The sequence below is a fragment of the Podarcis bocagei genome, assembly GCF_964188305.1.
Source record: "Podarcis bocagei genome assembly, chromosome: 1".
In the NCBI taxonomy this organism is placed as follows: Eukaryota; Metazoa; Chordata; class Lepidosauria; order Squamata; family Lacertidae; genus Podarcis; species Podarcis bocagei.
The window spans coordinates 123,912,272-123,930,181 of NC_138125.1; the positions used below are offsets into that span (position 1 = coordinate 123,912,272).

At 44.4% G+C, this 17,910-nt stretch overlaps 1 protein-coding gene across 6 annotated transcripts; it reads left to right on the plus strand.

The window, feature by feature from the left end:
- Positions 1 to 977: 977 nt before the first annotated feature.
- LOC308581573 (uncharacterized protein) lies at positions 978 to 16,913 on the plus strand. Of its 6 annotated transcripts, XR_014005116.1 has the most exons (6): positions 978 to 1,566; positions 2,009 to 2,045; positions 3,375 to 3,446; positions 7,480 to 7,532; positions 13,989 to 14,118; positions 14,970 to 15,107. XR_014005116.1 is itself a non-coding variant. In XM_081184177.1 (5 exons), exons 1-4 carry the CDS (start codon positions 3,068 to 3,070, stop codon positions 14,082 to 14,084), a joined length of 282 nt encoding a protein of 93 aa, XP_081040303.1. In that variant the 5' UTR covers positions 3,029 to 3,067; the 3' UTR covers positions 14,085 to 14,118; positions 14,970 to 15,107. The 6 variants fall into 6 exon arrangements, 2 of the variants coding, with proteins under 2 accessions (XP_081040303.1, XP_081040302.1); XR_014005117.1 differs by lacking the exons at positions 978 to 1,566; positions 2,009 to 2,045 and adding an exon at positions 2,080 to 2,145; XR_014005118.1 differs by lacking the exons at positions 978 to 1,566; positions 2,009 to 2,045 and adding an exon at positions 2,822 to 3,111.
- Positions 16,914 to 17,910: the final 997 nt, after the last annotated feature.

Below are 17,910 nucleotides of genomic sequence, written 5' to 3' on the forward strand. Positions count from 1 at the left end.
ACCAGCCAAATAATTCATGAGAAATGAATTCTTCAACGCTGTTGCTTGTTTTTAGCCATATTTTGAATTGTTACAGGATGTCAGTGTAATCCGTTGCATATTTTGTCGTTTCTTTGTGTCATATATAAAACCACCTTAGATTACAGTAATGCAAAAAGGCAATGCACAATTGAAAGAAAAATCAAATTCATAGTCCAAACTGGAGAGGCTGGCATCACTATTCTCACCACAAACCAGGCAATAAAAATGTGGTAGGATGTTATGGCAAAAACACTGGATTCCATCAGTTTGTTAATGTTGTCACCTGGGTTTTTCATAATAACTGAGGGAATGAATTGATGCCAGTTCCAGAGGAAATGGCTGTGTGCATGCAATCTATCTCTTCCTTCTCCCCACTCCTACCAATTTGAGCTCTCCTGGTTTAATTCTTTTTTTTTATCTTTGTATGGAGACTCTTTATGGATAAATAAAGTTCCTCCACAAGGTTCTTATTGTTCAAGCTTCTCAGGATTAAGATCTAGAGTTGCCATATGTCAACTTTTTCCAGGACACATCCTCTTTTTCATGGGTAGAGTCACCATAGCAATCCATAGTTAAAAGTAGAAGTTGGCAAAGGTAGAAGTCCTCCTTTTTTGCTCTTCAAAATATGGCAACCCTAGTTAACGATCTGTGTTTTAAGGATATGTAACTTTAAAAATGATGCAGCGACTGACTAAAATTGAATTATTATTATTATTACTATTATTATTATTATTATTATTATTATTATTATTATTATTATTATTATTTATACCCCAACCATCTGGCTAGGTTTCCCCAGCTACTCTGGGCAGCTCCCAACAGAATAATAATAATAATAATAATAATAATAATGGCAATAAAAGATCAAACATTAAAAACTTACCTAAACAGGGCTGCCTTCAGATGTCTTCTAAAAGTCAGATAGTTGTTTATTTCCTTGACATCTGATGGGAGGATGTTCCACAGTGTGGGTGCCACCACCGAGAAGGCCCTCTGCCTGGTTCCCTGTAACTTGGCTTCTCGCAGCGAGGGAACCGCCAGAAGGCCCTCGGCACTGGACCTCAGTGTCTGGGCAGAACGATGGAGGTGGAGACGCTCCTTCAGGAATACTGGACCGAGGCCGTTTAGGGCTTTAAAGGTCAGCACCACCATTTTGAATTGTGCTTGGAAACGTACTAGGAGCCAATGTAGGTCTTTCAAGACCGGTGTTATATGGTCTTGGTGGCCGCCCCCAGTCACCAGTCTAGCTGCCGCATTCTGGATTAGTTGTAGTTTCCGAGTCACCTTCAAAGGTAGCCCCACGTAGAGCGCATTGCAGTAGTCCAAGTGGAATGGGCCAGGGTCATGCTAGCTTCTCTCACTCCAGTGTTCATGAAAGGCCTGTGCCAATAGAGAGAGGTCCCAGCTCTCCACCGTGGCTCTAGCAGCAGCAATCAAGACCTCTATTATGACATGACATACAGAAGATGGTGAATTGCCACCAGCCAGCTAACATGGGTGGTTCCTGCTGGATGCTGAGTCCAAGGTCTCTTTGCTCTAGCACAGGTGTAATGGGTTTGAGTTACTCGTGCGTAAACTGTCCCCGTTAGGGAGCTTAATTGCCTGGGTTAAACTGTCCTGACTGCACAGCCCATCTCAGCGTGGCTGCCTCAGTCGCTAGCAGAATCTGTCTGTGGGCGTTTCTTAAACCTTTTCCAGCATAAAAGCTGTTTGACTCCCAGTCGTCTCCACCTCTCACTGCGCGGGAGTCTTCTGCGCAGGGAGGGCGTGGGTAGTGGAGGACCAGTGCTCTCCTCACTGATGTCCAGGGAAGAATCCCGGAGCTCTCCCTCCGCTTCCCCCATTTGCCCTCCTGGATCCCTGGTGTTACGCTGATTTCCTTCCCCCTCTACCAAGCTGCGTCTCCCCCTGGTGCCGGTGCCTTCTCTTGCAGAATCGGGGAGCCTCTCCTTCTCCTTTCGCTCTGATGTCAGTTCCCTGACAACAGGGGTGGCCAACTCCCAAGAGACTGCGATCTACTTCAGGTCAAAGTAGTTGTTGAGCTTTTTTTAGAGAGGAGGAAAGTCCCGTTTTTATGGGTTTTGAAAGAGAAAGAGGAACAGCCACTCACTAACAGACCGCTGGGTAAAACAAACAGCCTCACTGAGTAAGCTCCATCTTCCGTTCTGCAGATCGTGCAACAATGGAGGGTGGGGCCAGAGGGTGCGGCCACATTCTCTTTTTCCAACACTAAGGAAAGGGAGCCTGCGATCGACCGCAATCGACCAAAACCTCCCGGGGATCTACCAGTAGATCGACCTGTTGGACATCCCCTCCTCTAGCAGAATGGGCAATATGCTCCCATCTATAGATACACAAAGGGATGCAGGTGGTGCTGTGGGTTAAACCACAGAGCCTAGGACTTGCCGATCAGAAGGTCAGCGGTTCGAATCCCCACGACGGGGTGAGCTCCCATTGCTCAGTCCCTGCTCCTGCCCACCTAGCAGTTCGAAAGCACATCAAAGTGCAAGTAGATAAATAGGTACCGCTCCGGCAGGAAGGTAAACGGCGTTTCCGTGCGCTGCTCTGGTTCGCCAAAAGTGGCTTAGTCATGCTGGCCACATGACCTGGAAGCTGTATGCCGGCTCCCTCGGCCCATAAAGCGAGATGAGCGCCGCAACCCAAGAGTCGGTCACGACTGTACCTAATGGTCAGGGGTCCCTTTACCTTTACCTATAGATATACAAGGAAGGGAGAATCAGTCTATAGACCTGGATTTAGAAAAGATTGTTGCATAAGAAGCAAAATAAAAGGCACCAAGTAGCCAGAATGTGTACCAAGTGCTTAGGAAGATCTTGTACACAAAACGATGGCAAAAGGAGCCAAGAAAAGAAGGTCTTTCAATTCTGATTCCCAGATGATGGCTGGTTTCTGCATGGAAACCAGAGTCCTATGAAAGAGGTTGTTCCAAGCTTGTATTATGAGCTCATCCACATTCTACAAATCAGAACAACACAAGGGGAATATATCTGGCAGTAGTATGACTGGAGGTGGCCAATTTTGACAGATGGCAGAAGAATATCTCAGAGCACCTGTAAACCTACACTCCAAGTTTGTAAATCCCTTTGGGAATGCAGCTGATGTTAATAGGTTTTTTACATTTGGCAGTGTGAAAAATGCTTTAAAGAAGCAAAAAGTGCATATGCCCTATTGCCTGAGCTCTGAACATTAGTGTAGTTAAATGCCATACATTAATCCGATTGCAGTTTTTGAAGTTAAATAAATAAATTTGAACAAAAAATGCCCTGTATGTACGGATAATGTATATGGTATAATTTTGTATATTTGCAAAATGCCTTTTCTTTAATTCATAGAAAAGGAGGCCGAACACCTTTGGTCAGTCTGGAGCAAAGTACAACTTGATGCACTACAATAACCAGATTCAGGTAGGTAGCCGTGTTGGTCTGACGCATTCAAAATATATATAAAAATAATAAAAATGTCCAATAGCACCTTAGAGACCAACTAAGTTTGTTCATGGTATAAGCTTTCGTGTGCATGCACACTTTTCAAATACATTTTTTATTTTTTTATATAATGACCAGGAGACATTGCATTAAAATACTGATTATATCTACTTAACATGTACAGTTAGAACACATATGATCACTGTGTTCTAAAAACTGGTTTAAACCTAGCGTCAAGACAGACTGGAAAGCTACAATGTACCACTTATGTTAGCATCTGGCCTCTGAAATATAATTTTCATTCCAGTTAGGATTGTATTGCATTCCAAAACCTACTACATGAAAATCCAAGAATAGCCTTTTTAAAATAAAGGTTTTTTTATTATAAAAAAAAACACACCCAAAAGGCTGCATTATAAAACATTTACGTGCTCACTCTCTCTCTCTCTGTCTCTCTCTACTTTATGGCTTCCCATGTAATCCAGAGCCGCCATTTGATAGTTTATGCTGCTTTCGTATGATCACCATTTGCTTTTTCTTCCAGCGGTGGATTTACTGACCCCACCGTAATGATATATTCATCCTTTCCTGCATTACTAAGCTTCTGTTGATGTACTCTGCAAGTTCAAAAACACAGAGCAGCTGGGAAAAGCTGTCTTTCACTGGGCAGAAAGTAAAAAACAGGCAGTTTCCACTCTGCTTAGATGGGTTCTCGCTTTCTACTTCCTGACAGGACCATTGTTTTCATTCATCGTGGACCAAATTTATTTTAAACAAAATCCTCTTCCACCAGCCGTCCAATCCTGAGATTTGCTATGCCAGCAAGTGAGAGCCTAGGGCATGGCAAACAGGGCCAGCGACAACTCGACACGCTCCCTAAACATTATGCTGGTTTCACAAAGAAAATGCAATGGTGTGGTAGAAATGAGCTGAAAGGGGGGAAACATATTATGAACAACTTTTTCCAGTGGTCCGTCCCCTTTTCAGAGACTGCTTCAAAAAGACTTGGAATCTTTTGCCTATTCATAGGTCCTCCAGACACATTGTTTATCAAACATTCCCCCTGATCTGCTTGCACAAAGATTACATGGAAGTTCAACTATGGCTGCATTCATACCGGATATTTAAAATACAGTGGTACCTCGGGTTAAGTACTTAATTCGTTCCAGAGGTCCATTCTTAACCTGAAACTGTTCTTAACCTGAAGCACCACTTTAGCTAATGGGGCCTCCCACTGCCGCTGTGCCACCACCCCATGATTTCTGTTCTCATCCTGAAGCAAAGTTCTTAACCCAAGGTACTATTTCTGGGTTAGCGGAATCTGTAACCTGAAGCGTATGTAACCTGAAGCGTATGGACCTGAGGTACCACTGTACACACATACAAATGAATCATGGGAACTGTAATTTGTTAAGGAAGCTGGGAATTGTAGGTCTCTGAGGCGTACATTACCACAGGTGCACCAACTCTATTGTTGTTGTTGTTGTTGTTGTTGTTGTTGTTGTTGTTGTTGTTAAATTCGTATGCTGCCCTGTACCTGCAGATCTCAGGGTTCACAACATAAAATCACAATTCTGCATGTGAAGTGTCTTCCGGCCCCTCAATCATTGTTGGAGAGGGATCGCCCACCCTCAGTGTTGAGGGGCCCCAGCATGCATTGCGCGTGCACAACATCGCACAATGTTACAGTGTGTCACACGCATTGCATTTTCATCGGCCGGCTCCTCCAGCTGACACAACATCGTGCATGCGTCACTCATCATGTGACATCACACAGACGCTGCGTGCAACACATGTGACATCACGCCAGCCCCCCTCAATCTTGGGAGCAACCTGGTGCCTCTGACTCCCAGGATTCCTTGGGGAAAGTCATGCACTTTAAATATATGATGTGTACACAGGGGAACTCTGGCCTTTATTGAACATTTGTTCCAATTTGTTTGGGGCGCAGCGTTCATCCCGATTTGTGGGGTGTTTGTACATCTTTCTGTTAATCATTCATTCACCCTAAACTTCTCAGTACATTTCCTTGTTGCTTTCCTAACCACAAAATATCCATTGGCTGTTTTGTTTTTTAAAGTGGATTTGTTGCACTAGGGCATGGGTAGGCAAACTAAGGCCCAGGGGCCGGATCCAGGCCAATCGCCTTCTAAATCTGGCCTGCAGACAGTCTGGGAATCAGCGTGTTTTTACATGAGTAGAATGTATGCTTTTATTTAAAATGCATCTCTGGGTTATTTGTGGGGCACAGGAATTCATTTATTTCTTTTTTCCAAAATATAGTCCGGCCCCCCACAAGGTCTGAGGGACAATGGACGGGCCCCCTGCTGAAAAAGTTTGCTGACCCCTGCACTAGGGCAACAGAGAGCTCTTGCCCACTTCAACTGCCACTCGGTTTCCACTATGTGCTGGAATTCCTCCCACAAAATTGTGGCAGACTTCTAAAATAGCAACCTTTCTGGCCGGGTTGCGATCTGATAATATACGTGGCACTGACCTCAGCGACTGAAGCTCGTAAGTACTGGTTGTCGAGCATCATCGTCTCCTCTGTTCCAGGAAGAACCCTGGCATGAGGTAAATAGTAGGAGTGAGGAATTTGTCTGTCCTAAAGGATCTGTTTCCCTTGCCCCTAAGCTTTCAGCAGAGATGGCTCTCACGAGGAGTCGCTTCCATGCCTAATGAAAGGAAACAGCTGTGCGACATGCATCACAGCGGAGGAAACGATCAGGTGATTTTGTTTCCATTCCAAACTGAAGGGAGTTCCTCCAGGAGTCTGCGACAGGGAACCTGAAAAAGCACTTGCGGGCTTGGACACGTGCCATAGACGACATGGCCGGGGCCCAAGGCAAACTCGTCCGCTTTCATGCTCTAGTGGGGCACTTGCGGTTCGCAGCGCACAGAAGGAAATAACCAACTGCTTTGGCCTTCTGATGAACAGTTTGCCAAACATTTAGGCAGGCAGCTGTGGGCGATGCAGCAGACCACAGAGCAAACAAGACGGTGGAGTACATTACTTGGGATGGAATTTTTAAAACTGTTTTAAGCCTGGCCCCTGGTATGCTGGGTTTGAGCTATAAAGCCTTAAATGGCTCAGGACCACAATACTTCAAGGACCGCCTCTTTCCATGTTAACCTACGTGGACGCTGAGATCATCTTCTTTAGACCACAGCGCCACCCGCATCCTATTATATTATATTATATTATATTATATTATATTATATTATATTATATTATATTATCTAGCATAGCGTCAAAATGTGTGCTTTTTGTTTTCAGAATATGGATAGATATCTTTTCAAAATGAGAGTAAGAGCATCAAGTGATATTGGGAACAATCTGAGTTGTGTTTTCCAATGTTCTTGTTATCAGTTTATTTATTTTTTTTAAAAAAGGTGCCGTGCAAGCAATTTTTTATTCTGAAAGTGTGGCCCAGAGGAAAAAGTTTGAGAACTACTGGTGTAGGAGAAGTCTCCGTCAGATGAGAGTACATAAACCCAGGAGGGGCATGTTCCCATTGCTCTGCCGGGGCACAAACCTGGAAAAGTTAATGCCAGCTATGTAGTTGCTAGAAGCCTGTGTGTGTGTGTGTGTGTGTGTGTGTGTGTGCGCGCGCGTGCGTGCGCGCGTGCACGCGTGCTGTGCACCTTAGGAGTGTGGTAAGCGTTCGTCCTCCTTGGCTGGGTGTGTGCAGGGCACTTTGTAACTCTAAAGCTGAAACCCCACAATCCCATAATTTACTTGGGACAAAGCCCACAGACCACTTGAGTCTCCTTTCTGGACAATCTTTCTAACTCCAGAGATGGGGTGAATGAGTCAATCTCCTCCCTGCCCCCCCCCCCCCAGCTATGCTTCAGTTTAGCTACTGCTAATAACCATTCTCGATTCTCACAATTATACAGTAACAGTTGGACATGGACATACACACAGTAAATAGCAGGTCAGTAATTATAGCTATGATGGGCCAGTAAATGCCTTTTGCCCCAGATTTTAACCTGAATGTTATGATTACAGGCAAAGCTGTACAGCACAGAAAACAAACAGCTGCAACACAGTCCATCATTCAGGTATGCCAAAGGGGTTGTGCGTGTCCAGTGTTGAGTTTCGTAGGCTTTTATTAACCCTCTCCCACATAAATGCAGGGAAAGGGTAACAGGGCTTTGTGAGCAGGGAGAGTCTGTGACAGAGAAAAGTCCAGAATCAGATTGGGAAGCTGAAGCAGAAGAGGAGGGAGGCCAAGAGGCAGAGATAGATCAGGCTTGTGAAGAGGCACAGGTGTCTCCCCCTTCTGCTGTGACAAGCTTCCCTTCCCCCTGGTCTCCCAGAACCAGAAGAGGCATGAAGGGGGATGAGCAAAGGCAGGCATGCAGGTGCTATCTCTGGTTGCTGGGGGGAAATCCCTGAGAAGAGACATAGGTGACAATGGGAAGGCAGGGACCTTTAGTCTTAGCAACTGCTTCATGGTTGCAAGACCTGACAGAGATGAATTACTATGTTATTTAGGTTGGCAGTCCTGTGTACAGTGCTTTTTTCTGGGTGGACGCATACCCCTAAACATTTTGTGAATCTAAGTTTGGCCTCATTGAGGGGCAATATTTCAATATGAGTACCCCGAAAATGAGAGTATCCCTAAACATTTTTTTTAGAAAAAAAGTACTGCCTGTGTAGATCCTCTTTGACTAATAAAGAGTTAACTCTATCTCAGTGTGATTTATTGCTGTTCACTGCTGTCATTATCCATTAAGAAACAAGAGTTGATAGCAATGTTTAGGGCTTTTTAAAAGTTTCTTTTCTTTCTTTTTTTAGAAAGGCCTTCCTTCCCGATGCTTCTTCCCAATGCCCCTTTCTCAGCACCTCAAAATACATATTTTTCGTCTAACATCTGTTTCTTTTTCATCCTCCATGGCATGTAAATAGCTGTGGGGGGAGAAACAGCCACTACAAAATACCAGATTTCCTTGGTAGGATTTCAAATTACAGGCAGTTGTGGGATTGAAGGCTACTAATCCATGCCAAAAACATGGTGTAAGGCTTAAAAATGGCAGTATTACCCAGCCAGAGCTGGACATTTTTAGCTACTCAGAGGATCTTTCAAATGAGCAGAATATACAGAAAGTTATGAATGTTCATTTTCATTTATTGCAATTATATCCCACCCTTCCTTCAAGGAGCTCAAGGTGGAGTACATGATTTCCCCCTCTCCTCATTTTATCCACACAACTTTGTGAGGTAAGTTAGGCTGCGAGTGAGTGACTGGTCCAAGGACGTCAAGTGCATGTGATGGCTGAGCAGAGATGTGAACCCTGATCTCCTGCGCAATGTTTGCCATCTTGCCAAAGGTTGCAGGCAGCTTCACCTGCAGCAATTGCATGTTGATTGCCCTTTTAAAAGACAAAGTCCAGCAACTGGAGGAACGTGTAGCTACGCTCCAAAGAATTAGAGAGCTGGAGCTCTTCTTGGAAGCAACAGAGCACACCGTCCCCACCAAGGAGGAGACAGGGGACTCCCCTGAGAAGGAGGCTAGTTCATCAACACAGGAGCCAGATATATGGAGAAACGTGACTCAAAGAAGTAGGAGGCCCAGGGTTCACTCTGATTGTTTAGAAATACACAATCGCTTTGAGGTCCTCTCCCCTAGCATGGAAGACGAAGAGCAGACTCCATTTGAGGATCTCTCCCACATTACAGTCGATCAGGTATATGAAGACGAGCAGCAAAGTCAGTCCTCAGGGAATGTGCAGGCGACCTTGGAACGGACAGCTCATGGAAGAACCCCGACCAAACCCAAGAGGAGGCGTGTAGTGGTGATAGGGGATTCCCTACTGAGGGGAACAGAAGCAGTGATCTGTGGGCCTGACAAGATGTCTCGGGAAGTGTGCTGTCTCCCCGGGGCTAAGATCCAAGATGTAACTGAACGACTGCAAGGAATCATAAAACCCACTGACAAATACCCCTTCCTCTTGGTTCATGTGGGAACCAATGACACTGCAAGCAATAGCCTCCAGAAGATCAAAAGAGACTACGAGGCTCTCGGCAGGAAATTGAAGCAACTAAATGCACAAATTGTCATCTCGTCTGTCCTCCCAGTTGAACGACGTGGCCCAGGGGGAGAGGGGAAAATAGTGGAAGTGAACAGCTGGCTTCGCAAATGGTGTAAACAGGAACGGTTTGGATTCTTAGATCACGGACTGCAGTTTCTTGAAGATGGACTTCTGGCAAGTGATGGGCTGCACCTCACAACGGCTGGGAGGAATGTTTTTGCCAAAAATCTCAGAAACCTCATCAGGAGGGCTTTAAACTGACTAATGTGGGGGAGGGAGACAGTGCTCCTGAAGGTAGGAGTCTATCAATTAATGAAGATGATCATCCAAATGTCATAGACCAAATGGAGCAAACAGCACGCGGACCTAGTGGTGGGAGGAAAAAATCCTTAAATAAGAGACACGGGGGAACGATTAATGGACTTCAATGTCTGTACACTAATGCGCAAAGCATGGGAAATAAACAAGATGAGCTTGAGCTCTTGGTACAGCAAACTAAATATGACATAATAGGCATCACTGAAACCTGGTGGGATAAGTCCCACGATTGGAATGTAATAATGGGGGGATACAATCTATTTCAGAGAAACAGACCAGGCAAGAAAGGAGGAGGAGTGGCGTTATATGTCAGGGATGTGTATACCTGTGAAGAGATCCAAGATTTAGAACCTCAAAGCCAATGTGAGAGCATTTGGGTCAAAATTAAGGGAGAGAAGAATAACAGAGACCTCATTGTGGGAGTTTACTATAGATCCCCAAGCCAAACGGAGGACATAGATGATGCCTTCCTGGAACAGATGGCCAAGCATGCAAAAGGAAGGGAGATAGTAGTAATGGGGGACTTCAATTACCCGGATATTTGTTGGACGTCAAACTCAGCCAAGAGCATAAGGTCAAACAGATTCCTCACTGGCCTTGCAGACAACTTCATTGTCCAGAAAGTGGGAGAAGCAACAAGAGGAACAGCCATTTTAGATCTGGTCCTAACCAATGTTGATGACCTGGTTAGTGGGGTAGAAGTGGAAGGATCATTAGGCGCGAGTGATCATGCTCTTCTGAAGTTTACTATACAGCGGAAAGGAGCAGCCAAGCATACTAGGACTCAATTTCTTGACTTTAAGAAAGCCGACTTCATAAAACTTAGGGAAGTGCTGGGTGAGATCCCATGGACAGCAATACTAAAAGGAAAGGGAGTTCATGATGGCTGGGAGTTTGTTAAGAGGGAGATAGTAAAAGCACAACGTCAGGCAATACCAATGAGACGGAAACATGGAAGGTGCCTAAAGAAGCCAGGGTGGCTATCTAAAGAACTTTTAACTGAATTAAGATTAAAAAAGGATGTGTACAAAAAATGGAAAAGGGGGGAAACCACCAAAGAGGAATTCAAACAAATAGCCAGCACGTGTAGACACAAAGTCAGAAAAGCTAAAGCACAGAATGAACTCAGGCTTGCTAGAGAGGTTAAAAGCAACAAAAAAGGCTTTTATGGGTATGTTCGTAGCAAAAGGAAGAACAAAGAAACAGTGGGGTCACTCAGAGGAGAAGATGGTGAAATGCAAACAGGGGACACAGAAAGGGCTGAACTCCTCAATGCCTTCTTTGCCTCAGTCTTCTCCGATAAAGAAAACAATGCCCGACCTGAAGAATTTGGAGCAAATGATTCAGCAAAGGAAACACAGCCCAGAATAACTAAGGAGACAGTACAAGAATATTTGGCTAGTTTAGATGTATTCAAGTCTCCAGGGCCAGATGAACTGCATCCAAGAGTATTAAAAGAACTGGCAGATGTGATCTCAGAACCACTGGCAGTCATCTTCGAGAAATCCTGGAGAACAGGCGAAGTCCCGGCAGACTGGAGGAGGGCAAATGTTGTCCCTATTTTCAAAAAGGGGAAAAGAGAGGACCCAAATAATTACCGCCCAGTCAGTCTGACATCAATAGCAGGGAAGATTCTGGAGCAGATCATTAAGCAAACAGTCTGTGAGCACCTAGAAAGGAATGCTGTGATCACCAATAGTCAGCATGGATTTCTGAAAAATAAGTCATGTCAGACTAACCTGATCTCGTTTTTTGACAGAATTACAAGCCTGGTAGATGAAGGGAACTCAGTGGATATAGCCTACCTTGATTTCAGTAAGGCATTTGACAAGGTGCCCCATGATATTCTTGTAAAGAAGCTGGTAAAATGCGGTCTTGACTCTGCTACCACTCAGTGGATTTGTAACTGGCTGACTGACCGAACCCAAAGGGTGCTCATCAATGGTTCCTCTTCATCCTGGAGAAGAGTGACTAGTGGGGTGCCACAGGGTTCTGTCTTGGGCCCGGTCTTATTTAACATCTTTATCAACGACTTGGATGATGGACTCAAGGGCATCCTGATCAAATTTGCAGATGACACCAAACTGGGAGGGGTGGCTAACACCCCAGAGGACAGGATCACACTTCAAAACGACCTTGACAGATTAGAGAACTGGGCAAAAACAAACAAAATGAATTTTAACAGGGAGAAATGTAAAGTATTGCACTTGGGCAAAAAAAATGAGAGGCACAAATACAAGATGGGGGACACCTGGCTTGAGAGCAGTACATGTGAAAAGGATCTAGGAGTCTTGGTTGACCACAAACTTGACATGAGCCAACAGTGTGACGCGGCAGCTAAAAAAGCCAATGCAATTCTGGGCTGCATCAATAGGAGTATAGCATCTAGATCAAGGGAAGTAATAGTGCCACTGTATTCTGCTCTGGTCAGACCTCACCTGGAGTACTGTGTCCAGTTCTGGGCACCACAATTCAAGAAGGACACTGACAAACTGGAACGTGTCCAGAGGAGGGCAACCAAAATGGTCAAAGGCCTGGAAACGATGCCTTATGAGGAACGGCTAAGGGAGCTGGGCATGTTTAGCCTGGAGAAGAGGAGGTTAAGGGGTGATATGATAGCCATGTTCAAATATATAAAAGGATGCCACATAGAGGAGGGAGAAAGGTTGTTTTCTGCTGCTCCAGAGAAGCGGACACGGAGCAATGGATCCAAACTACAAGAAAGAAGATTCCACCTAAACATTAGGAAGAACTTCCTGACAGTAAGAGCTGTTCGACAGTGGAATTTGCTGCCAAGGAGTGTGGTGGAGTCTCCTACTTTGGAGGTCTTTAAGCAGAGGCTTGACAACCATATGTCAGGAGTGCTCTGATGGTGTTTCCTGCTTGGCAGGGGGTTGGACTCGATGGCCCTTGTGGTCTCTTCCAACTCTATGATTCTATGATTCTATGATTCTATGATTCTCCCAGGTCCCATATCTTCCAAGTGTCCCGATTTTCCAGAGACAGCCCCAGAATTACAAAAACCGTCCCAGCTTCTGATTTGATCCTGGTATGTCCCTGTTAGTTTCTGTTCTTATCACTGTGCAGCTGTGTGGAGTCACAGGACTCTGTTTACATTCCTGGGATTCCATACTATTGGAATCTCACGGGAAAGAAGACGGGATTAAACACGTCGGGAGGCAATTCCAAAGAAAAGCTTTATCAGCTCGGTCAAACGGAGTTCCGACAGTCCCTATTTCTCCTGCCACTGCTGCCACTGCCAAGCTCGGGGGGGAGGATGACCCGGCGCTTGTCCCAAGCAGAGCAGGTGAGAGAGCATCCCATTGCCTCTTCAAGACCGCTGTTGCCAGCCTCCTCCCCTGGGCAGCTTGTAGTAGCTACTGGACAGCCAGGGAGGAGAGGCCACCACCATTGAGGCCCAGCCCCGCAAGATGCACTGGCTCTGAGGGGCAGGCAGAGGGCCAGGGCTGCCCTGGGCAGGCAGGGGAGAAGAGCACAAGGAGTCTTGATTTGAAGGGGGGAAATGATTTGTGCATTCACGTCTAATCTTGGCCCTTTGTAAACTTTATTTATTGTTTTGTGACATCTGAAGGCAGCCCTGTTTAGGGCAGTTTTGAATGACTGATGTTTTAATGTTTTTTTAATCTTTTGTTGGAAGTCGCCCAGAGTGGCTGGGGAAACCTAGCCAGATGGGCGGAGTAGAAATAATACATTATTATTATTATTATTATTATTATTATTATTATTATTATTATTATGCTTTTCTTTTTGTAAATCTACCAAAGAACAAAATAAAATCGGGATTAAGGCGCTTTCTCAGGGTGGTGAAGTGTATGTGTGTGTGTGTGTTGTGTCTCGTTGATGTTGTGGTGCTGGCACTCACCATTTTTCTGACAGGAAATAGTCTGAGGGGGACAAAAATGGGGGATCAAGGAGGGTCATTTGGCGGGGGGAGTGAGAAATGTCCCTATTTCCATCTGAGGAATGTTGGAGGGTATGAGGTCCTAGTCCTATACTCTAACCACTCTAACACACTGGTCCATGGCAACACACCCATAATTCTAGAGACAAATGCTTAAATCTCCTTCATTCCACCAGAGTAGACACATGAGAGGAGAGATCCCCTTGTGTCGATGATAGAACTTACCAACTTTCTAATTACAGCCGCAAGACATAAAGGAATCCTTGGCGGAACTGCAAAACACGATAAAAGGACAAAACTATCCCATTTTGCAGGAGAGGCAAGGAGGCGACGTATGACTTTATCAAAGATTCTCCCAGCATACTGATAAAGGTAATTCAGCCTCCAGGCGTGAGTACTTTCATTAGGAAGGTGGCATAATTTCTTCACTTTGGAGGAAGTTTTCCAAATTATTTGGGAGATAGTGTGCAAGCACAGGAACGAGATAAGAACTGAAATTCCCAAAGTCACTGCTTGCTCCTGTTATTTAAATACTGTTACACTTGCCAGGACAATATTAGTTTAGCCATTTCATTCAGTGTTTCTCGGCTAGGTCTGGTGGGTATCGGTGGCTTCTGTGAAAGGAAACAGCACGGGACATAATTGGGAATAGCAGCTAAAATTGTTTCGTTCAACAATTTCAACTCAGAATTGAAATTAAACTAAACTCTGTCCTCTTCCAAATACTCCAACCGCACCCTTTCTTTCGTCTCACCCCCCTCCCGATCCTTTTTATGCCTTTAACTGCAATTCCCAAAGTATAATTCACCTACCACAATACCACATCTTAGTAACTGACATTTTACATACATTTTTCTTTTCTTTTACTATTTTACATAACAGATGCTGATAAATAGTTGGTACATAATTCTAACTCATGTTTAAACGTGTTTGGCATGCTTATCTTTGTATTTTGTTTCGATTGTGAAATAGTACAAGAATCAAGTTTTATTTACTTTTATGCATATTACTAGTTATTTCTGTCTACTTTCTTTGCCATGTAAGCAGTAACCCAGACTTTAATTCAAAAATCTATTCTACTCCATTCCTGTATTAATATGTGAATTCTTTAAAAAAAATTAAACTCAAAATTAATTATCACCAAATTGGTATATAACTATGTATTTTATCCTAAAATATATACCGGTACTTTTAAATACATATTTCATTTATTTATTTTTGAGCTGAAAACTATCGCAAAATTTGGAGATGTATGAAATCCAAGGGGTATGAACATTTTGTTCTTTGTAGTAGTCCCAGGGGAACAAATTAGGCCAGTTCTGTGAAAAATGTGGATCAAATAAAATTTTTCTCCATCCCAACTATTACTGATATGATGCTGTCGAAAGCCTATATATGTTTGGTATTTAGGAAAAAAATCAGCTTTGCTTTTAAATGCAAGTTTGGGGGCATATAAAAATAGGCGTGGTAGATTTCAGGAGAACTTCAAAGTTTAATCACATATTAACGTATTAATCCTTCCCTGAGGGCAACATACTTTAAAGTTTGGGTTTTTTTTCATACTCAACAATGCAGGCAGTTCCTAGGGAAGGTAAATAATCATCAGTTTAATTCTTAATAAGATGTGATGTTGGGAATCACCAACAGTCTGTGCAAACTGATAGGTCCTGACATAAATATGAAATTGCTTCTCATTTCCCTAGGGAGGAGAAGGGGTCAACAAGGGTTTCGAGCATCTGTTATATAGAGCACATTGCCGTGCACACACACACACACCATAATGATCACTGTGAGACACCTTCAAAGTTTCATAACTATGATCTGTCTAAAATAATGTGATAAAGTGTCAGTTTTTACAGAAATGGGGGAGTTCTGAGGAATCTAAACCCATCAAGCCCAACACACTTCCACCAAGTATCTCCCATAATTTGAATTACAGTGCATTTATTGGAACATGGAAGACCATGGTTAAATCCTTAACCTCCAGAAAAGCATGCAACTAGTGGCCTCAGTGTAGTTGAGGGGAGTGTAACATGCAAACTAATACCAGTGTACTAGAAGAAGCAAAGATCACCAGTGTCAAAGCAATGATTCTTCAACATCAACTTCGTTGGACTGGTCATGTTGTGCGGATGCCTGGTTATCTTCTTCCAAAGCAACTACTCTATTCCGAACTTAAAAATGGAAAGCGTAATGCTGGTGGTCAACAAAAGAGGTTTAAAGACTGTCTTAAGGCAAATCTTTAAAAATGTAGTATAAAAAGGTAAAGGGACCCCTGACCATTAGGTCCAGTCATGACCGACTCTGGGGTTGCGGCACTCATCTCGCTTTATTGGCCGAGGGAGCCGGCGTACAGCTTCCAGGTCATGTGGCCAGCATGACTAAGCTGCTTCTGGCGAACCAGAGCAGCGCACAGAAACGCCGTTTACCTTCCCGCCGGAGCAGTACCTATTTATCTACTTGCACTTTAATGTGCTTTCAAACTGCTAGGTTGGCAGGAGCAGGGACCGAGCAACGGGAGCTTACCCCATCGCAGGGATTCAAACCGCCGACGTTCTGATTGGCAAGTCCTTGGCTCTGTGGTTTAACCGACAGCGCTACCTGCAATTGGGAAACACTTGCCTGAGAGCGCTCCAATTGGAGAACAGCCTTTACCAAAGGTGTCATGGGCTTTGAAGACACTCAAACTCAGGATGCAAGGGAGAAACGTGCTAAGAGGAAGGCATGCTTGGCAAATCCACACCATGATCAACTCCTGCCCAGAAACCAATGTCCCCACTGTGGAAGGATGTGTGGATCCAGAATTGGCCTCCACGGCCACTTAAAGACCCATTGCTAAAACCGTGTTTATGGAAGACAATCTTACTCGGCTTCAAGTGATCGCCAAAGAACATGTTTCAGCCTCAGGGCATCATTCCTTTTTGGGCAACCAGGGGTAGGCAAGACCTGAAGCAGAAGTGGGCTAGTTTCACCACATACACACACCTTCTTTAAATGTTTTCAGAGGGAGATCTGTGAGAGGAGGAAGACTGTTGTCCAGGAAGTAATGGCTTTTCCCACCTGCCTTGCCTTGCCCCTCCAGCCCTAGGAGCCTTCGTAAAGGAGCTGTTTGCAGAGGAAGAACTGTGAGAGGAGAGAGACTCTGTTTGCCATGAGGCAGTTGTCGATTTACCTGGGCTACCCCACCTCCATCCTGAGGAACCTTTAAAAAAAATTGCTGCTGTAGCTATTGTCTCTGTGTCTTAAACAGAGAACCACATATTCAGCAACGATTTTCATTTACCGTATTTTTTGCTCTATAAGACTCACTTTTTCCCTCCTAAAAAGTAAGGGGAAATGTGTGTGCGTCTTATGGAGCGAATGCAGGCTGCGCAGCTATCCCAGAAGCCAGAACAGCAAGAGGGATTGCTGCTTTCACTGCACAGCGATCCCTCTTGCTGTTCTGGCTTCTGAGATTCAGAATACCTTTTTTCTTGTTTTCCTCCTCCAAAAACTAGGTGTGTCTTGTGGTCTGGTGCGTCTTATAGAGCGAAAAATACGGTAGTTCATAGACACCCTAGAGCAGGGATGTCCAAGCAGTTGACAGCGATTGACTGTTCAATACCTGGGAGGTTTGAGTCGATCGCAGGCTCTTTTTCCTTTGCGGTGGAAAAATAGTATCCGGCCCTGCCCCCTTGCCCCTTCCGCCTTCCTCCATTTGCACATGATTGCTAGAACAGAAGACGGAGTGTTCGCTGTGAGGCTGTTTGTTTCCTGATTGATGAGCAACTTTTCCTTTTTTCCCCTACAGAAAGCTCAGCATTTTAGACCTGCTTCAAGTTAACTGCTTTGACTATCCTCCCCCCAAAAAAGCTCAACAAGCTTGACCTGAGCCTGGAAAAAGAGGGTAGATCACTGCCCAAAAAAATTTCTGTGAGTAGATCACAGTCTCTTGGGAGTTGGGCATCCCTGTCCTAGATAAATCATGAGCATGTCAAATATTAAATTGTTCACATTCGGAGTTGGAGACAACATGAAGGACACGAGTCAGAAGCTATTTCCAGCCAATGGACTTGACAAGAATTTCCCCAACTGAAACCTAATTAAGTGTTTGGAACCCCCCCACACACACAGAGAGAGAAATATTTCCAGACAACGAAGCCATATTTTTCTGACTGGTCTAAG